This window comes from Pseudopodoces humilis, chromosome 9, assembly GCF_049639895.1.
Source record: "Pseudopodoces humilis isolate 2021_Gansu_Grassland_sample_001 chromosome 9, ASM4963989v1, whole genome shotgun sequence".
In the NCBI taxonomy this organism is placed as follows: Eukaryota; Metazoa; Chordata; class Aves; order Passeriformes; family Paridae; genus Pseudopodoces; species Pseudopodoces humilis.
The window spans coordinates 23,643,656-23,665,760 of NC_142208.1; the positions used below are offsets into that span (position 1 = coordinate 23,643,656).

Sequence of the window (22,105 nt, forward strand, 5' to 3'; positions counted from 1 at the left end):
ATGACCACAAATTCCAACTCTGTTAGTTTTAAAAAATCCCCAAACCTTCAAACCTTGAAAATGAAACTTTGCACAATTCCGTGACCTTAGCTTGTCATGGTTCATGGGTGTACTGCAAATATCTCATGGTAGAACAAATTTATACTTCAGTTCAAATGAAAAGGAAGAAATGCTCTTCCTACAGAAAGCTTATCCAGACCTTACTGCAATTGTTAACTCTTTATGTACTAGTACATAAAGTATTAAGTATTAAGACCCTTGATCACTACAGAGGGACTATGGTTTGTGTTTTCCTGAAATTAGAATCTGCATTTTCTTTCTCTCTAGGGTAAATTTATGTTGTTTTCAAGGGTCTGTCTGATATGTGTTATGAAGACAATATATTGATGTAGCACGGAAACAAGTATGCGTGTGTATGAGCTCTTGCTGCTTCCATGTTTTTAGCCTGAAAGAAAACAGCTGCAGCTGTCAGGTACAAGTTTGGAGAAATTGTCATGAAAACTCATCATGCATAGAGCCTAAAGATAATTAGGTGGCAGATGTCATGGTTATATTCTCCACAATGCACAAGTTGTAGTGGGGAATGAGCCAGAAGTATTAAGAGGATGTCCATGAATTAGAAGTTTGCAGGTTGGCTGAGCTTGATGACATTTGCCCCAGAACATATCAGCATGAGCAGGCTGAGCCCCTCCTGGTTTAGGGATGACAGGTAGCATCACAGGAGACTGGAAAACTGGCAAATGCTGTTCCTCACATCCCATAAAAAAACCTGTATCAGAACCAAAACAAACTCCCAAAATAAAAAAAAATAAAAATCTAATTGGTCAATCAGATTTCAGGTCTTAAGAAACTGCTAAGAGAAACAAACCATCCAGAAGGCATCCACAGAACAATGGATGTTCCAGCATGGAATTATCAACAGTAAATTAGAAGTAAGTAAGTAGCAGGTACCATAGGAAGCTGTGAATGTTGGTAACCTTGATACAACTGAGACTTTTTACCTTGTCCCAACAAGTGTGTGAATGAGCTAAGGAAATGAGATCTTGGTAAAAGGTAAAGAAGAGGGCTGCAATACTGGTTGAATTGTTAGACTCTGAGTAATTGTCAATGTGTAGTCATCAACCACAAAAGATGGATAGAGCTGGGAAGTACTGGTGTGCAGTAAGGGCAGGGAGGCACAACAGGTGCAGAGTCCTCTCCTGACAGTAAAATTCCAGCGCAGTCTGTTGGGGGAAAGCAGCAGTTCTGAAAAGAGAAGAAAACTATTTGGAGTTTCTATTACCAATGAGCTATACTTAAACCAACATGCTCTTCATGCTGAGAGATAGAAGTGGAATTTTTCTGGTATATAAATAGAAGTGTTCTGTGTATTGCATAGGGTTGGGTCCTACACTGCAAGAGAGAGGGACAACATTGTATTTCATTTTGGACAAAAAGCTTCAAGTCAGATGCATCCATCAGTTGGAGAGAGACTGGAGGAGAGCAGTAAGAATGATCCAGAGGTCCAGAAAATATGACCTGTAAAGGAATGATCAAAATAGTTACATTTGTTTAGTCTAAGGAGAAGAAAATGGAAGATGTGAGAACAGTCTTCAAGTATGTGAAAGGTTGCTGTAAGGAATAAAGTAATAAATACATTTTTCATGTGCCTACTGGGGATAGAAGAGACTAAAAATTCTGTAATTTAACTACTAAAATGTTTGTAAAATAAGCTCAAGGTTTATCATTAGGAGAACTTCTGAATGGCAAGTGACATCTGTATAGTGGCAGATTCCCTGTTGCTGCATTTCTTTGAGAACAAGTCAAACTGTTCTTCATGGATATTTGTCAGGGAGAGTTGATCATTCCTTCAGGCAAGGGCAGAGTTAGAACCTTCTTAGTCTCATTTATTATTATAAATATGTCTTGAATGACTAAGTATTCTTTTCAGGTCTTCTAAATGTAATTTTTTTTATTCCATAAATAGGTAATTTATCTTTTCTCATAGCACTGAAAGATATTTAAATCTGAGTTTGATGTCTCAACTAATTGAAAAGTTGAATTATAATATTTGACCTTTGACTAGCCAGTAGTAGAAAGCTGCTTGCATCCTGGGTACTGCAAAACAGTAATAACAAAATGTGCAGGCAAAGAAAGTAAGGATGCAAGGTGAAATTTTTCAGTGGCAATTTAATGTAGATTTCAGCTGAGTACTTCAGAAGTAACTTATATGAATTATTCCTTAGAAAACTTACTACCTCCAAAAATGGATTGGACAGAACCAATTCCAGTTAGGTACATGACAAGTTATACATGTTGATAACAACATGGCAAAACAACAACCAAACTAACTATAGCTGGTTTGGTTTTGGGTTTTTTTCCCCACAAACACCTCTGCACTGTCATGGTGAAAGATCCTCTTTTCAGAGAAAAAGATAGATTTCATATCTGTTATTTTTGTGAAACTTGTAGGAACTTAGTATCTGTGAGCTTCTGTTCTCTGTCATGATTCAAGTCCATGGGCCAATTTCCCAAAGTCTCCCCTGGAAAGGAGGATGGTTCTGCTGCATGGAAGTGCCCAAGGCAGCACAGCTGCACAAGCCTTTGGCAGCCAGGCCAAAGCAAGCCCAAAATGAGGTACATGTAGCCTTCCTTAGTAATTTCTGACATCTTGTACTTTCTTCAGGTAGAAATTATTTTATGACAGCTTGTCTCTAGTTTAAAGAAGGACACACACACGATTCCTGCCACGTGCATGATGTCCCAGTACATCTGTTTGGGGCCATTATGCCATCTCTCTGTGCCACAGTTTCACCTTTGTTTAAGCAAGGGTGATTATGGAAGTTGTAAAGGCTGCAGGTGTAGATACACTCTTCTCATTCAGCAGTTTTCACCTGAATCAAATTAGTTTAGTCTGAGTCAAGGAGGTTCTTTGTGTTTGACAGGCACTATAACTCTTACACTGAAAGTGGGGCTCAGTGGGATTAGAGGATCTGATGGGGGTCACAGACGTCCAGCCACTAGCCAGCAGATACCTTGGCACCTGCTGTCCTGCCATAACCAGCAGGACTCATCTTTAGATCTCCTGGGGTCCAGAAAGCTTCAGTGTAGTAGCCTCAGTGACTCCTTGCTTGCCAACATGTTTTCAAACATTCTTGACACAGGCCAATTTCTGTGTGTAAAAAGGAAAAAACCAAAACAAGCAACCAAACTCTAAACCTAAAACAAACTCCTTGCTTCCTTGAATACAAATGAAGCTTCTCTGGCTTGTTTGTAAAGCTGTTTATTTCTTCCCAAGAGGATGACTAAAGCCAAATAAAATCTGCCAGTAATTCATACACATTTTTCCCTGACTGTACCCTTATCTTTTTTTTTCCAACCCCAGGCCGATTTATTATTCTCTTCTGGTTGCTATGGCTTTGTAAAATATATATGTTTTTTCTATCATCTGTTTATAATATTGACCCGTTTCCAGTGTAGAGCTGGCCCTGTCTCCTCTCTAGTATTCCAGGATTTTAGATTAAAATTGTATGGAGATTAGCTGCGTTTTTTAGCTCTGCGAAGAAGTATAAATCAAAATCAATTTCAATTCAACAGAACCTGTTATGCGGTGAACTCTGCTGCGTGAATGTTGAAATTGTGGCACAGTAAATTGCTGTAGGTGAACAGGACTCAACTAAGTGTGCAGGGGCTGCGTGCCTGTATTCTGCAAAGGGGTATGGAAACATTAAGTCACTGGTTCCAATTTAACCCAAGTTTGTCATGGCCAAAAGCTCTCATCATCTGATAGTTATTCAGCGGTCCATGAGAAATTGGTTGGGTTTTAGCCTAATTCCTCTTAGATGTTGCCCATAAAACAAGCTGTTTGTGAGTAGCAGCTCAGATCGAGCCTGGTCCTTTGCATTTTTGTATGCTGCGTCCTGCACTGCTGCAATAAATCCCCTTCTCCAGAGACTGCTGCCTTTGAGCTCACCTCCCCAGTACTTCCCATCCCTCCCCCATCTCCTAAACCAGTCTTGTCACATCCCCTAGCTTCCAGCTGGGACGTACGTGCTGTGAGTGGTACCAAATGATGTGCTGGCTGATAAACCGGTTGCTGGTGTGCTGAGTGTTTGGCAGATGAGCTGGGCACAACAGGCAGCTGTCAAGCTTGTGCTTTGGTCCCTAACCTGTAGCTGGCTTCCTCTGGAGCCGGGTGGCAAAGCTGAAGTTGTTTGCAACAGAATTGCCAGATGTAACTCTCGTAGGTTGTCTTTAAAGGCATTGCAGCAAAGTGCTGGCTGCCATAGACCTGGCCCTTTTTACTCCTCGCTGTAGATCTGGATTCCCTTGCTGAAATTAATGCAGGTCCTCTCTTCAGTCTTGCAAAGCTTAGTATGATTGGTCAGTTTGTATGACTGTAATTTTTGGGGCCTTCAGAGTTGGATGCTTTTAGCCTCACTTGTGAGGCAGGGATACACGCAGCTCTCTTTTGTGGGTGGGTGCTGAGGCACAGGCTTGCCAGTCCTTGGACAGCAGCTTTGCAGTGGCCTTGGCCATGGCTGAGGTTTCCCTGGCTGTGAACTAGCACGCAGCTGGTGGCCTGTCCTTCCTCTCTGTGAGTCCTCTCTTGATCAGAGTGGTTTCAGATGTGGGTGATAAACTGAGAGGACATAGAGCAGGGACACAGCTGTGAATGCCAGCCACCACGTGTGTGGTATGCCTGTTCTTCCTGGCAACACAAATGGAGTTGCATGGATTTTGTGTGATAACATTGACTTCTCTTCCTGTTTCCAGCAGGAAGGGTGTTGCTCCTTTGCAATACTGGAGGCACCCCTGTGCCAAACTCAGTCCTGACCTTTGCCTTGAAGTACTGTCACTTCATCAGCCACTGATGAGATAAGCTGGCCATTATATTTTGCTGCTTGTTATGGTTTTAGTGAGTAGCGTCTTTTTGTCCTTTGCTTGTGACTTGCTGGGACCTTGGGCTGCACTAGGGAATCTCTTCCCCACACATTTAATTCAGCTGCAGTATAGAAAAACCCCTGCTGTCCTTTGGCCAGGTTTGAAAAGTGCATGTTGATTTCCCAGGAACATGAGAGGAAGGGACCAGCACCACTGCTGAGTGACCTTGCCTTTTGCTTCATTTAGCACAGGTGCTGTGAAGCAGGGCTGGGCATGAGACTCCTCCCAATCAGAAGTGCAGCAGTAGGAAAGCATGACTGGAAACCCAGGAGTTTCCAAGGACACCTGTACTCCCATTTTACTTAGAGGATGAAAAGTCTGTTGTCTTATGTTGTCATTAAGCTAGTTACATAATATAAATTAAAGTCTTTTCTTCTCTACCTACCTAATCTCCCACAGTTTGGACTTTTTCCCTACCCTGCAGTTTGTCTGGATTCATGGTTATTTCCTGTGTCTTGCTGTGGAAGCCACTGTTGTCTTTACAACTCCTAGTTCTTGGCTGGGAACAGGTCTCTGACCTTTTCCTGCCCCAAAGGATAGGTTCACACTAAGGCATGGAAAGACTTTGCCAGGAGCAAAGGCACAGAAAGCCTTTGTTGCTTATAAAAGACTTTGTTGAAATAGAAGGAAAGCTGTCTTCCCCTAGACTGCTTTACTGATTACATAGTATTTCCAGGCAGTAAGTGAGGGATCTCAGTGCTGCCTGAAAGAGAAGGCTTGTTTGTAGCTGCTACTGCAATTTAGATAAAGTAAGTTTAGGCCCAGTTTGAGTTGGCGAGATTTCAACTGATGCTGTCCCTTTTAATTCTGTCAGCTCATGTCCTGTTCCTGCCTGGGAACTGAACTTGGCTTGTTGTTTTTCAGCTGCTCAGTACAGTTCATTCAGTTGGTTTATTAAAAAAAAGAAAAAGGGGAAAAAAAAAAAGGGGGTGGAAATTTTGTCTTCTTTCTGTGTTTTACATCAGTCCATGAGCCCTGATGCTGCTCCCAGAGGGTTTGAGATGGATTAAGCACCAAGACTTGTTACTTTGATACATGGTTATACTTAGAAATGTACAAGTTGTTTTAGCCTTCATATTGCAGGTGGGCTGCTATTGGGAGAGGGAGGGAAGAAGCTGGCACAGAGACCTGGAGGAAGCTGTGTGATGCATCTTTGAGCAGGGCTGCTGCAGCAGCCCAAGTGGCAGAGGGACAGCCAGCAGGCCCCACGCCCAGGGACGCCTGGATGCTGGCCCCTAGCAGGTGTTTATCCAGAGTGGCTGCAGTTCAAGATCAGGGCTGATCTGGCTGATGCTGTCTTCCCAAAGTGGAGGGGAGCCGAGCTCTCTGCAGGAAGCCTTTTCTTCCATCCTACCCAGAGCCTCCCCACTGCAGGAGAGTGAGGAGCCCACATGTTACATACCAGCAAGCTCTGTGAGGAAGAATATCTCTTAACCCTGGGATAAAGGAAGTGGGAGAGAAGCTGCACATGGTCAGCCCAGCCTTGGATAAAAGGCTCTGTCCCCTGCTCTGAAGGAGGAATGCAGGACAAAGGAAACAGCACAGGGAAGGCAGAAAACTCCCCCTCCTGCTGGTGTGAGGTCCTTTGGCCTCTCATATATGAGGTCTTTGTCCCACCCGGCCTTTCCTGGGAAACGGAAGCAGCCGCTTTAGCAGTTGAAAGCTTCTGCAGAGAACAGTATTGCCTCCTCCTATGGAGGAGCTGAAAGCAACAACACAGAGGGATTGTTCTGCAGTTGGAAGAGCATCCTCTCTCACTGCCTGTGTGCAATTGTTTGGGATGCACAGAGAAGAGTTTGAAGGTTACACGTACTGAGTAGCCTTCTGAAAAGGGCTGTGTTTTCTCTTGACAGCTGCCAAGCTTATGCTAGATGAAACTGCAGAGTAGAGTAACTGCAGATGAACTGCAGAGCTGGAAGTTGGGTTCACTGTTACAGATCCACCTTCTTACACATCCTATTGAAGATCTGTGCAGCAAGTGGTGCTCAAACTGTGCTTTCTGACTAACCTACTCTGCCTGTGAGAGTGGCAGTGCGCAGAGCTCATTACAGACCATCTTCTGACAGCCTCAGAGCCAAAGATCCTTTGCAGCAGCCCGCTCAGCCAGGAGGCAGCAAATGGCCACAGCAGGGGAAGGGTTTTGTGCTTGGTGGGAAAGAGAAACTGGGAGAGTATATTCAGAGGCCGTGGGCAGCTCAGAACCTGAGGGAAGTGGGCTCTTGTGTTTCTGATTTAAAATTAGGGGCTTAAAGGAGCCTTCTCAGAACAATTGGGATGGTGTTTCAAAAGATGCTCCATAAAGAGGCTGTCCATTTTGCATTTGAACCATAAATACAACTCTTGGAATAAGTGTTTCTCCTTCAGTACTGTAATAGGTTGCCAGAGCTCAATGCATAACTATTTTATGCAAGTATGTGTGAATGCAGTTTTTCTGTTTCCTGCCCTTTGGCCTCCTGCTTTGCCAAAGTAAAACAAAAGTTTGGCCTGTGCAAGCTTTAAATTCCTGAAAATTTAAGGGAAAATAATCAACCACTGAGAAGGATGACACAGTGCTCTCTTGAAGACCTCTGCCCTCTTGTCCATTAAAAGTCCCAGAACTAATTCCCGAGTAATTAGAACGTTTTTTTTGAAAGGGTTATGATGTGATATCTTTGTGGATGTTTTCTCACAGACCATCTCCCCTTTCTTGCCATTTCTTAAATAATTTTGCTAAAAGAGATGCTCTGGCGCAGTCTAACAGTCTCTGTGTCAGATGTCTGTGCTGTGAAGGCTCTTAAAGGAAGCTGTTTGCATATTCTTTGGGTTTTTCAGAGGCAGATACTGCCTTTGCTTTCCCTTCAAGCTCCTTGAAAGCTCTTCAACAGAAATGTCTTATAAATTAATATTGAGGGGAAGATCACAAGTGACTGTACAGGCTCATGGGTCTGAGTATCCACCCTTCTCAGTGGCCTGCACATTTGCAAGTATGTAGGAGGTCCAACAACAAGGAAGAAAGTTTTTCTCACCTGCTGCAATTCTATTCCCTCACTGAGGGCATTTAAAGGTTGCCAGTTGCTGTAGGTAACAGTCTTTGTTCTAGTTGCACCTGGCTGGGAAACATTCATGTAACTATAAAACATTCTGGATTTCCTGTGCCAGAACACAGGATAAGGTTTTTAAATGACAGGCAAGTATCCCTTCAGGCTGGTCGTGTGGGGCCACATGATCTGTAGATAACCTGTCATTAAATACCTGTTTTGAGCTGAGTCCTTACCTGACAGATCCTACTGTATAATACAATTTCTGGTTCCTGGGCCTCCACCCCATACTGAGGCTATTCGCTTTTTGAAACTGTTGATGATGGATGTAACTACCACCCTTTAATGGGTGCTGCAAAATGTCTCCTTTGGGTGAAGTATGCAGAAAGGCGGTAGCAATGCAACTGGGCAGAGGTGGAAGGGACTTTTGCCTAAACTGGAGCTCAGAATACAGCAAGCACATCACTCCTGCTCCATTATGTTTGCTAGAACAGGAGGATGGAGAAAGTAAGAGGAAGCTGGGGGAGGTGAAAGCACCCCAACCCTGCAGTACCCAAGGGCAATGAGTGATAGAGGGGGTATAGAGGAGCGAGATCTTGGAGCAGCAAACTTTTGTGGGACTGAGAAGGAGCAACTCACATCTTGTGTTCATTTTCTTTTTCTGCCCTATTCAACAATGCCAGCTAAGTCCACTCATGCTGCCATACCTTCTTCCAGCTTCCCCTTTCTGGAGGAGGGAGCCATGCAGATAAATCTGTAGATGTGTGCAAACTGTGTTGCTGCAAAAGCAAAGTGAGAAAAGCAACCTGCCCTGGACAATGCTTATACAAAGGGGACACCAAACACAGTGAATGTGCCAGCTCCTGGTTCTGCTGATTGCAAGGGCTGCAGAAGCCTGAGGGGAACAGAGTGGAGGAGCTAAACGAAGTTTAGGAGGAAAGTGAGGGAGGAGGTGGCTGGTGGAGCAGGCTGTAGAGTCAGGAAAAGGACAGGGGCCCACCACTTGCAGAGGGTGGGAGTGTGCCCTGGGCACTGAAGTCACTTGCTGGGAGCCTGCGTAAGAAATTCCCAGGGTTTGCAGTCATGGAAATTGTATATACACATAGCACAGGACAGGGAGAAGGAGCAAGCCAGATATGCAGATCTGTAAGGGATGGAAAGGTCTTGGAAAACAGAAGGGGTAAAGGAGGTTCAGATCCAAATTGGTTATTGTACAATAGCATTTATTTTTTTTGTTGTTTTTGTTTTTATTTGTTTTGCTATAATACTGCACTCTGCAATGTTGCAGAAGGCATCTAGGTGCCTGGGATCTACTTTGTGATAAGAAAAACAGCATTTGCAGCTCCATCAGTGGAAGCTGCAGTACAGTGAGACACATTTTCCATCATCCCACTGCCAATAGTAGTGACGAGTCAAAGCACAACTCGGATAACTGAGGAATCACCTTGCCCTGCTGGCGATGTACCCTGGGAAGGTGTAGGAGGCTCTTCATTGGGCTTTCAGTCCAAAGAATTTAATGATCAAGTTTATATGTCTTTGTATAAATTGATTGGGCTCTTTTGAGAGGGTTGTGAATTTTCCAGACTTAACGCCCTGGAGCTGTACAGTAATCAATTTTGTATTTTCAACCTGCAGAGCAATTTTTAAAAAATAATCTGCATCATGCTTCTTTGCTTTCTGAAACTGTATTCAAACCTCAGAGGTCAAGCAGTCCTTACAGTACTGAAAATCTGTTTTTTTTCCCTGCTATTTTTTTTTTTTTTAAAGAACCTTTTGCCTAGGCTCCTTGTTTCTAAAAGCCCAATTTGAATCCCTGCAGTGGAACTATTGTTTAATTGTATTCCTGGGATTTAATTCTTCCTAAGGGATCTTCTCTATGCTTCATGTCTGCAGCAGGCAGCAGCACTGTGTGAATTTGCACCTCTTTGGAATGCCAGGGCTGGGGCCGTTCCTGTTTCCAAGGCAGGAGATAAGGGGCAGCAAAATTGAACTGAAAAATAAAAGCAGGGAGGAAAAGCATTTTTTAAACATAGTACAGATATATCACAGCTTTGTTTCTACTAATTCCTTCTATATTCTTAAAACATGTTCATCTTGACTTGAAAACAAAATTGCAATTTGCCAGTGGGCCCCACAGATTATATCCCAATTGTTTGTTCCCTTTACCAATCCATGTGTGCAGTTTTTTGTGGGTTAGGAAACTAAGCTTGAGACTGAATTTAACATTGATTATCCTAGTTTAATGTGGCTGGAAAATGAGTCTGAATAAAGTCTTTTTATTTATACTCTGTTTTTTAAAAAAAATCATCCACGTAATTAGTTGCAATAACAGTATTATTTTGAGATACTTAGGCACAACATTCATCTTTAGCTTTTGTATTGATTTATTATAGCTAACATCTTTGCATGCATACTTTTATTTATTATTGAGCTAGTTAGAAATATATTAAGTAGGTCTGGTGAAGAATATAGCTATTGGATTCTGTGTTTGCCCTTAGTTTCTCTCAATTAATTCTAGCTGTTTGGTCTGCAAAACGGAACTGAAAAACAGCATCAAATCTTACTAGTGACAGATTGCCAGATTACTTTTTTTTAACAAAGCCAGACTGAATATTAAAAATGTGTTGGAGAAAATGCATTTATATAATAAATTATACAGACCATGCAAGGGGTAATGGCAAGGCAATAAATTACGTTGTTTCTGTAAGTATTGGATAAGCTGCATTCAATTTAAATGTCTGGCTGCATCACTGTCATGCTGGTCAGGAACTCACTGGGGGCCTTTATAACATTCCTGCACCCATAAGTCATGGAGTTAAAATCCTTCTTTGCCCTCAAATACACAATTTCTCTGAGTTATGCAGGCTGACATAGGCGGCTTGCTGCCTGCAGTTTAGCTGAGATCTCTGAGTCAAAATGCAGGTTTGTAGCCCTTAGAGCAGCCAGTTTTCACACTGCTGAGTGCTGCAGATAATGTAGGTCTGGTTCATGTGAGGCATGCAGTCATCTTGTCTGTGTGCCAACATCCCCAGTGCCACACACTGATGCAAATTTACTGGGGTTTTTTTTGAGTTTTCTTTTGTTTTTTGGGGGTTGGTTTGGTATCTTGAGGTTTTTTGTTTGTTTGTTCTTTGTTGTTTTTTTTTTTTAATTATTCTTTTATTTTTAGACCAAGGTAGCAGGGAATTGCTAAGCATTGTACTAGCATAGCTAAGCAACATCACTGCTCCGAGGGGGTGATCCAGGTAGCCCTGCTTTTGCAGGGGACAAGCAGGACTGTTTCTTTCAGCATCATCTTGCACATGTCCCCAGATAAAATAACCGTGTAACGATGGCCTGGCTTCCCCCAGAAACAGGAGGAACAGAAACATGCTCTTGAAGGATATGTGTCTAGAGTGGCTGTTTTCCCAACACCAAGTACATGCAGTAATTAGTGTACTTAGGGCTTCCCCCGCTCTGTGCTGTATCAGCTTCTAACCAGTAACACACTGTGCAGGTGGATTTATCTGGCTGATTACTCAGCACAGTTTAACCCCTCTGTTGCTGATTTTAGCTGGCATTTGGAAGGAGGAGGTGTCTTTGAAGAGGTACGGAGGAATGCTCAGGCTGCAAATCTGTTCTTCTAATTTTAAAATTCATCTCAAGAATTAAGTGGTGGGACCATGTTAGAAGGGGCAAGTCTGTGGCCTCCGGATGAACCAGGGTGGTGCAATTTGAACTGCCTTTAAGACAGGCTGGGGACAGAAGCCTGCATGGACAGGAGAAAGGCTTAAAGTTCCCTGGCTGTATTCTTGGTGGTTAGAGCAGCATCAGCTCTTCGTTTTCCTCCTTAAGATTCCAATGCACATGCAAGAGAAGATACTGGACGCCAAGATGCCCAAAGAGTGTTCACCATCTGCTCTAGGTGCAGGGTAGCCAGCTCACTGGAGATACTCCCTTACTCACTTTCAGCCTGGGGATACCTTTAGGATGGAGCTCTCTCTTAGCTCCAGTTACTCCTCTAAGTTTGCTGTCTTTTTCAATTTAGTCCCTGTGGCAATTAAGGGAGTAAGGACTCCTAACAGGATCCATATATGGAAAGCTGTCAGGTTTAAAAAAGAAATTGAAAATACAGTGGGAAGTAGTCTGTGTTTCTCTCTAGAGCTAGGTAACACTACTTGAGTGTAGATTGTATGCATTTTACTGTTTATAAAACATCCTGAGGCCAAGAATATGACTTGGTTTTATTTCTTTAGGCATCAGCTATATTTAGTCAAATTAAAGGAGGGAGGGGGAACGCAGTCCGAGAAAATACATGAGCAAAGTTAGACAAAGAAAATTTACTAGTCTACAGTGGAATGGTTCCCTCTGAGTTATTTCCCCAGTTCTCATTACAGAGCAGTTGGATAGTGAAGTTAGGAGAGATTGTGCAGCTGAATTATGACTTTTGCTGCATGAAGGAACCTCACCTGCTTTATGTGAGCTGTAAAAGAAAATTGATAATGGCATTTTAAAGACTTCAAAATATGGGTGGCTTAACAGAGTGGTCTGGTATAACTGCTGCTTTTGCATAAAATAATAGTACAAGAGCTGGTCTATGGCAGATTTAGAGACTTTTCATTTTTGTAGAGCTAGAGAGAGGTTTCAGATTTGCTATTATAAATTATGAACTAAAATAGTAAGTCTGAATTGAAATGTTTTAATGATTTCCTTGTTGAGTTCTTACAAAATCAGTACCTCCCTATGAAGCAGTCAGATTTCATGGAATTGGCAATCCTCACCAGAAAGAAAAGTCAGAGCTTTTTGTTAAAACATAAGCTTGCAGGAAAAGAACAAATTTCAAAATTGTGAGGATGAGTCACCTTGCTGTGTTAGGCTTAAGGCTTGTTAGTTAGTGCCCCTTCCAAGCAGGAAGGTGCAAGAGTCCCAGAGCATACTGTGGGCAGGCCTGTGTATTTACAACACATCCCCTGCTCCCATGGTAACTGCTGAAGGATATGAATTTACCCTGGGGCACATGGGGTACCTTAGCTCATCCTGTCACGGAGGGAACATGTAACCACCTCAGGTTTACCACTAGGCAGAAGTATTCAGCAGCAGTCAGCTTGTTTTCAGTAAATCAGAGCTTTAGTTTCCTCCTGAGAATTTGCTGATTTATCCATAGGCTTAAATAATTAATAACTTTTTAACATATTTTCTTTTAGTTCCTTTGCTTTTAATTTCTCCTGTTGATGCCTAGATCATTTCTGTGCTTTGCTGCCTGTCCTATGAATTTGACAATTACCTGGTCTTGTCCTGGAACAACTTCTGATGACTGTTGCTTTTGCTGTGGTCACCTGAGGAAACGAGGCTTACACAGTTGTGGTGTTCTTGTCTCTGTCCTGTTCTGAAAACATGAATGTGAAAGGTAGGAAGGGAAGATACTCTCCCTGTTTCCAGCATGAGGCAATGGAGAGTGATTATCTAGTCCTTTGTTACTATAATTTCTTCGTTTTTACGGCTACATGTCATGTAATTCAGGCTGTTCTCAGTGCTGCAATGGTCTCTGTACAAGAGTTGATCTTACATCCCACATGGGTGACAATGCAGCAAGTGGAAGGGTGGGTTTCAGGGTGTAATTCCAAATTTCTTGAACTCCCACAGGTTTTAATTTGGCTTCGTGTTATTTGCAGAAATTTTTTTTGTGTGATTTAATTGAGTAGTCAGTGTGAATTTTGTGGTGTTCGTGTGTATGCAAGGGAGAGGGAGATTTTCTAAGTGTTAATGTTCACATGGATATAAACAGGTGGGTTTCCAGCAGAGACATTTGCATTTGAAAACCTGCTCTAAACGGGCTGGGCTTTCCCAGGAGAAGTAGCACCAACAGTGAAACGCAGCGATCGATCAGCATAGAATTGTGTGAGCATTTGATGGGCAAAATGTTGTGGTATAAAGACAGGGCCCAAGAATAAGCTCTTTGTGGCTTTGTTTCATTCCTGAAAACTGTGACTGAGAGGCTTTTATCATTTTAAAAAAATTAATCAGCCACATTTTGTCTAACTTGGAAAATATCACAAGATATCCCTTGCAACATTCTAAGTGTGATTTCTTTAATCAGATTTTGATACTAAAAAAATATTTTTTCATTTGTCTGCTTATATTTCCTCAACTCTAATAGTAAAGTAATATTTGAACCAGTCCTTTCAGTCACAGAGCTGAAAGCGTGTAATTTAGTGTACATAACAGTAAACTCTTTGAAGCAGCTTGTATTCACTGTGTTTTCTTTCTTTCCTAATTTTAACTAAGGAAAACATTCCCTTACTTATCACAGCACTCCTGTTACATGCCTCATTTTTCAGGCTAAGTTTCTTATGGTATTTAGAGTTTATTTTAATTCTTAATTAAATGGGCTTTAAAGCAGGAAATTCATCTGCAAAAATATATATAATAAATGTTCAAACCCACACCAATGGGGACACCCAGTGGAGACGCTCTGAGTTGCCCAACATTACAGCCAGGAGCGGGCCAGCAGCTCCTCATCAGAGAGAGGACTTCAAATATTTTTAACCACAGCAGTTCTTAGGGAACTCTCATTAGTTTACCTGTCTGCTGTTGAGGTCTCCCTCGAAGCATCCTGCCCTTGTTGCCCTTGCACAAGTCTGCGCTCGCCGTTGTGGTGATCCTGATGCACAATTATTGCATTGGGGTATGCAAGCACCCAATTCCTTGGTGCTGTTGTTTGATGTGACTGGGAATAGGTTGCAATTACTGGCAGTTCAGAAAGCATTTTTCTTGCTGTTGCAGATGCTGCCATGTTCATCTGTTAGCCCTACAGATATTTAAGAGTTGTCCTGTTGTGAAGTGTTTGGAAGGTGATGTGGGAAGGTTAGGTGAAGATTTAGGTGCCCATGGGGAGGGCAGTCTCTAAATTGGATCCTGCTCCTGTAGCATGGGAGGTGCACCAGTCTCAACAGACAGCAATTCAAATAACCACTAGCGTTTTCCAGTCTGCACTGGAATTCCTAGTCCTCTTCCAGTGGGCAAGGCCTCCTTTCCTGCTGAGTTCTAAATGTGACCTTGTGGTCTCTTGGGAGAGACTACAGCGAGGACAGCAGCTCAGACCACCTTCATGGATGATCTTGGTCAAGGAGGGGGACACTGGGCCTGCCACTGACTTTGGAAGCAGGCAGGCAGTACTGAGTTCATCCCTGGGACACTACAGCTATCTTAGAGGGCAGAATGTGGATTCCGGGTTGTTTATTGTATGTACAGTAAAACTCTGTTTGGACACAAGACCAAAGATAAAAGCAGTCAGCTAGGCAGCATTACCACACATGCTCCAGGAACTGCATGCAAGTGGAGCGTGCTTTAATTGCTGTGAATGTGGTCATGGCTGGTTGTTTTACTTCTAGTTCACTCAGAAAGCAAGCATTAGCCTTTCCTGTGATGTGGCAGCATCAGACAGATGGGTTCTGGTCTGCCTTCTGGCATGCACTAGCTGTGGAACATGAGATTATCTAAGGTTTTGTCTTCCTAAGTAGGAGGGAAGGAAAAGAAAGGAATGCCTGCCTTGTTTTGATGCAGTCTATTCTGACACAGAATTAAATTTATAGCCTGCTGGTTTTCTCATTGTTTGGGAAAGAAGAAACATATTAATTATAATTCTGCACCAGAGATGCCCAGACAACTGGGAGAGACAGTGATTTTGACTTACACTATCACAAGTTGGGCAGCAGAATTTTTATTAGATATAGCAGGGTAGTATTCATGTTTAATTCAAAGTTCAGAATATTTTCTCTGGGGCAAATTAAGAGCGTGAATTGCTGTGGCAATGGGCATCCAATATGGCCTGCTGATTTTCTGTGTCCTCGCACAAAAGGAGATTAATAGTAAATGAGAGGCTAATTTTATTTGCTGGTATTCCTGTGTTTGGCTTAATATCAAAGTAGGACAGTATTTTTTGCCACAGGACTCAAGAGAGAGTGGGCAATTTTGAAATCAGTGCATGAATTCAGATGACTCAGTGAGACTCCATTCCTGCTTCAGGTGGTTCAAAGGCTCAGCAGAGCTGGCCAGGGACAGTCATTGTGAATAGTCACCAGTGAGTATCCCAGCTGAGGCTGGAAGTCCCTCCCTGGAAGCAGGCAGGAGCAGCTGCCAACAGAAGGAATATTCTAGCAGACTTCACAGACTAAATATTTCTTGTTTCTTGTCCTTGCAGAAAACACCTTTTGCAGCGGTGACCATGTGTCATGGCACAGTCCTTTGGACAACAGTGAATCTCGAATCCAGCACATGTTACTGACAGAAGACCCCCAGATGCAGCCGGTGCAGACTCCTTTTGGGGTCGTTACTTTCCTACAGGTACGGCCCTGCCACGATGGCTCCGACTGCCACCTCCTGGGCATGGAGTGCAGCTAACATTGCACTGAGCTGTGGAACTCAGATATTTATTATCATGTCTTCAGTTTCAAACACGAATGTAGAAAAAAAAAATGTTGAGAGAAACTCTTTTAAAACATAATGTAAAGACACATTAAAGTTAATTCTATGGTAATACCGATAAGTGATCTACTAGTTTGAATGCTAGGAAGAGAAGAGTTTGGAGCAAGACTTGGAGCTGGTTTTGCAGTACTTAATGGCAGAAATGTAGCTTGCAGCACTGACACAGAGATTATTTAGAGGCTGAGTTTTCCTGTATTGATCTACTGTTTAAGAAAGATTTAGGTTTGCTTTTCAAAAAAAACACTGAAAAACATTAAATTAAAACATTTGACTCTGCTGTTCAGTATGGGAAGCTTCTGAGGCCAAACAGGTTTGCTTGCTTTCCCAAAGTCCTTCTCAGCAATGCTTCTTAGATATGGGCTGCTTTGGATATTTTTTAATTGCACATTGCGTTAATAACCTTAGTTCAAGAGTGGCATAGTTTATGCCACCAACTGCTGATTTCTTCATGCTCCATGGAAAAGCTTCCATCCTGCGGGAAAATGTGTCTGTATTTTACAACTTAAGCCTCTAGTTGCTCCCATTTGTCTTTGGCTGTAGTTGCAACATGTAAAAGGAAGTTCTGTTACCACAGCCCTGCACAAGACAGCTGCTGTCCAAGGTTTTCCTAAGATGCCCAAACGTCTGTGTTTTGTCAACAAAAACAAAGTGGGTGTGAGATTAATAAGTGCAAGGTGAGTTGTGGGACCTGGAAAGAGATACAGAGAGCCAAGCTAAGCAGGATAATCCCTGGCTGACTCTCCAGTTAGAACTGTGTTAGTCCTCATCTCTTCTTTAGTGCCCAGCTGTCCTGAATCAAGGAACAGTCAGCTTACTGCATCCTGAGGCCCTTGGCCTCTAATCTTCCCCAACACATACAGTTGATTTGGTTTTCCCCTTTGTTTGATGCTTGTTGTTACGGATTTATTTTGACCCATGAGGATAAATGATTACAAAAAGCAAAGAATAAACACAAAATAATTTCCTGTTTAGAGTCTTGGTGTTTGTATGTAATTAGTGAGTGAAGGCCCAGGGAGGGGTGTCCTGAAGCAGGGGTGATTCAGGCTGTTGTTGGACCAAGCCTGGAATATGGGTGGGGATGAAGTGCACCTCCAAGAGCTGGGTCCTGAGAAAACAAACTCTGCAAGGGGCCAGAGAGGTAGTGTGTGCAGAGCTGGATATGTGCTGACATGAGGATTTTCCATATAGATCTCTATCAGTGCATATGCCTGCAACAGAAGGCATATCATTCACTTCTGCTTGCTGGCCTTCAGAACTTAGTTTTCAGTTTTCCTCTTTTCTGATAAAACATCAGTTCAACAGATTTTGACCAAAAATTCAGTGTTGTTGGAAAAGACTTAAGAGTTTGAGGATGAAAATAGAAGACCATGGCTAAAAATGTTTTTGATTTCAGAATGAATCATTGTGCTCAAGCCAGTGGTTGATACAACAGGAAGAAACTGCCTTCTGCTATCAGCTGAAGGGTGTTTCACCCCTTCATTTGAAGCAGCTGATCTCAGCTGCTGTTAGAGAGACATCTGGTGTTGCTCAGTGTGGCAGCTCCTACCCTGTAAAGCAAACACATCCTGCTTTATACAGGAAGGCAGAATTCTGCAGTTGCCTGCAGTGACAAGTGGATTATGTGGTGTGTAAGCAGCTTTACTTTATGGTGCTGGGTAAGATGTAACCAGTCAGCAAACTGAGTTGGTCAAAGCTGTGAGCACCAAAGCAATCCCATGTGGCAGCAAATCCTTTGCCTGGTTGAGATTGCTTGTGCAGTATTGCATTTGCCCCTAGCAGTTGGTTGACAGAGCAGTGTTTGTATGTGCTCAGACCCTAACCTGTCTTGCTCTCTCTGTGGACTTGATCGAAAGGTCAAGCAGACTAGTGTATAAACCCTGATTTGTCACCAGACCCTCCTCATTGTTACATTCACACACTTTCTACAAAATTAAATGTTACATGTCCAGTGCACTTCACATGGTAAATGTAGAGAGAGAGAGACAAGGACTTGTGGGATCCCACTATTGTCTCAGGCTCCATTTGTCCTGGCACATCTAGATTAAAGAAATGGTGCTTCTCTGTATCTGCACTTTGATCCAGTACCATGTGGCACATTTCCTCCACAGTTCTTTCATGGTTCCCACCCAGCTGAGTATCTTTGTTGTTATTTATTACAGATTGTTGGGGTTTGCACTGAGGAACTGCATGCAGCTCAGCAGTGGAATGGTCAAGGGATCTTGGAACTGCTTCGGACTGTCCCGGTGTAAGTGGTCATATAGGGGAGCATTTCCATAGAGAAAGTTCAGTTGTTTATTTTTATTAACAATCTTTAACTTGCTGATGGAACTTATTTAATCTGTGCTGTAGCAAGAGATGGGAATTCATTGCGAATCTGTTCTCACGCACAGACACTTAGATGGCAAATTAATGCATGTGGAAGTCCACATGTTCAGGGTGAAAGAGAATGAGGTCTTGAAAGCTTAATTTCCTTCCTCTTATGCCTGCAGGGTTTTCTCATTGGTTCTTCCTGGGATAACTGTTACCGATGACCTTGCTGTTTAGTTCAAAGAAAGAAAGGAGAGGGTCTGGTTTACAAAGCTGTCTGAAAGTGAGAAAGTCACTCTCAAATTTGGCCCACTCTTGGTGGGCCAGTTTGCAGCAGGAGGAGTATTCATGAAAGTGAAGTTCATTGTTTTGCCGTGGGAGAAATAACAAAGATGATGTTGGGTTGAGGAAGAGATGGGTTTTAAATGGTAAATGATATGTTGATGCTTTGTTTGCTGCCAGGGTGCAGCTAAATCTTTTTGGCCCACAGGTATTTTGTTTAAACATTTTTAAATTCAGTGGAAGTTATTGCCATGTGATTGTAACTCAAAAGACTTACTTTTTAAAGCAAAATAATCCTTAATATTTGTTTCTAGGCTCAATAGTACACTCTCTAGTGTCACAATAGCCTTGAATTGATTGATTATTTGGAAGAGCTGGACTTCTTTAACTTGAACTTTTCCCTTTTAGGCACAAGTGCAGATAATTCATGCAAATGCCCTAGAGTAGAGTGAATTTGTCCAGCTGCAAGCTTTGTTTCTGAGTCCCTGAGACAACAAACACTGCCTGCAGCTCCCTTAGCTCCTCTAAGTCAATACAGATACAGCACCTCTCTCCTCAGATTCATGTTCATCGTTCATGTTGGTTTTTGGCTTTTGTGCTGTGGTATAAGCACCTTTCCAAGAAAAAGATGAGACCCAAATGTGTATGATTTGAAGGCAAAGCTTCAAACTACTAAGCCATTGATGTGGAATCAGGGCAAAAGTCTCTTGCACCACCCCCCCCCCCGTGAGGAACTGTGGGAGGTCACACCCCTGCAGTTAATAATTTACAACTTCCAAAGTGATGTGAAAAAAAGAGAGGTTATCTATGCATCTGAAAACCTGTAAAATATTAACTTTTTTTGCTCCCGCTCTTAAGTGTTTTAGAAGACTAACACAAACTAGGCCAGAGGAGGGGGCTTTTGACTGCAATAACAAAGTATCTCATGAAAAGACTCTTTTTTTTTTTATGGCAGTTCCAAAAGGCTTCAGTTTTTACTTCAAATGAAAAGCACTATCTAAGGCTGACTTCTGCAGTTTGGCTGCATTGTGACCTAAAGTGAAGTCTTTGAGTATTTCATCTTCACAGTAATCTGTTTTCTATCACTTTTGTTGGGGAACACCTTGAGCCTTCCAACTTTTATTGCTAATGATAACAAAGATTTTCCTGAACCATCTGAGTACTTGGCCATTAAGTACCAACTGAGCAAAATGTCTGTTTTTATAGTATTTATCAGAGCAGTAAGCTCTTTGTGGTACTGAACATGACTGCCAATCTTGGCAAAAAGTCCCACTGGGGCCCTGCTCTATTCTTAGATATGTAATAGAAGAATAAATCTTGATTCCATGCCTTGCCCATCTTTCTTTGACTCAGGCTACACTGGACTTCTCAGTTTCAGTTCGTTTCCTGTAAGATTAAAACCTGTCTCAGTCTTGTGTGAGCAAGGGGGCCTGCACAGGGGATAACAGCCTGTGTCAGTCCTGAACTGCTCTGCACGTCTGGGTGGTGCCAGATACTGAGCAGATTAACTGCTAGGTCATGGAGGGCTTTTATTATTTATTTATTTGGAAAACATAAATAGCAAATGCATGCTGTGGGATGTATACACCACATAGAGGGGTTTCTAGGCTTATTTTAAACCCTTATCTTGTGCTTCTTTTCAGTACAGGTCCACTCTGAGGACACTGCTGGGGAGTTCTAATTAAAGGGCTTGTTTGGTTTGTTACCTATATTTCTTTGTAGAGCTGGAGGCCCCTGGCTGATAACAGACATGCGAAGAGGAGAGACTATATTCGAGATTGACCCACATCTGCAAGTATGTCTTTAGTTTATAAAACGTCGTATCTCTTGTAGTAGCCAAGGAGAATTGGTTTAATGTTCTCATATTTTCTGTAAAGATGCTTGGATCTTCTCAATGTCCATAATAATCCTGGAAAAGTCTGAGAAACTCTTTGCCTTCTTAGAGGTGGTTCAAGAGGGACATGTCCAGCCCCAAGTGCATGGCAGCTCTAGGAAGAAAGATAGAGAAGGGAGACCAGGAAAATGGAATCTCCTATATGAGACAAATTGGGAAAATTTGGACTGGTTGTTTTAGAAAGGAGGAAGAAAGAAGATGAAAGACAAAGAATAATACAATATTTAAAATTTCCTCTTTCCTTTTATATGCAAACGTAAGGAGATACAACATGCAGAAAACTCAAAATCAACTAAGTACTATTTTTTCACAGGAAATGTGACAGTGTAGCTCATTCCTGTAGGATATCAAGTTAGATTGGACTGAGAAATGATGGAAACCCAAAAGTACCAGATGCAGTTATTACTAATCCATGCAGGAAGACATATTCAACCTTCTTCTTCAGAGTGCAATTTAATTTCTGAAATTTAAAGATAGGAATAGGACCTCTATAGAGAGGCTTCTGTACTATGGACTTCTCCTGATCCATGCATTTGGGAGACAGCTCTGCAATCCCTTCAGCAGAGCTGGAGTACATGGTACTGGAGTACATGGGTCCCCAGGAAATCCAGTGTGGTACTGGCCGTGTTTCAGTGAATCATTGAGTATTTGCCTTTAACATAGAACTTACAGCTCAGCCTGGTAGGGCACGTGCAAATGTGCATGTTTTGTACAAGCATTTGCTTTTGGTCTGTGTGTCTGTGTCTGATTATTCTCAGTTGCCTCACAGCATCTTTTACTTTGAAAGCTTAAGAACAAAACCAAATTCTACTTTTACTGGTTTTAAGGATTTGTTCATCTAAAATAACCCCAGTCTGAGAAACACAAAAAAATGTTCCGCAAATGTTCCACAATGTGGAAGCTAGTACAACTGAAAGTCCCATAAAGTTTTTAGACTTTCCAGAACCTTGCCCTCTCCCCTCCTGGAGGTGTTTCTGTTGTCTGCACACTGGTGATTCCTAATGATAATAGGGTTTTCTTCAATTTACTGTAAATGAAAAATAGCTCAGCTTACTGGAATCTGAGTCAGCCAAGGCAAGTTAAGGCAAATAAAAGAACACCTCTGCCTCACCAGTGTGTCCTGCTGCTGAAAGCTGCTATGTCTGTGGTCCTTCCGGACTTCCTCACCTTGAACACATTCCTGTTTCTGTTCTCTCTTGCCCTTGCAGAAGTGCGTATG

At 42.3% G+C, this 22,105-nt stretch overlaps 1 protein-coding gene across 4 annotated transcripts in view; it reads left to right on the forward strand.

Annotated features, from left to right (window-relative positions):
- The window catches only part of SUFU (SUFU negative regulator of hedgehog signaling), a 90,301-nt gene that overhangs the window by 28,125 nt on the left and 40,071 nt on the right, over nucleotides 1-22,105 (forward strand). For all 4 annotated transcript variants that reach the window (XR_001331334.2, XM_014250400.2, XM_005520698.3 and 1 more), the window contains exons 4-6: nucleotides 16,120-16,262; nucleotides 18,563-18,648; nucleotides 20,715-20,787. Coding sequence is in view for 3 of the 4 variants with exons in the window: in XM_014250400.2 (XP_014105875.1) it covers nucleotides 16,120-16,262; nucleotides 18,563-18,648; nucleotides 20,715-20,787 (302 nt within the window). In the remaining variant the exon portion in view is untranslated. The remainder of the gene's footprint in view (nucleotides 1-16,119; nucleotides 16,263-18,562; nucleotides 18,649-20,714; nucleotides 20,788-22,105) is intronic.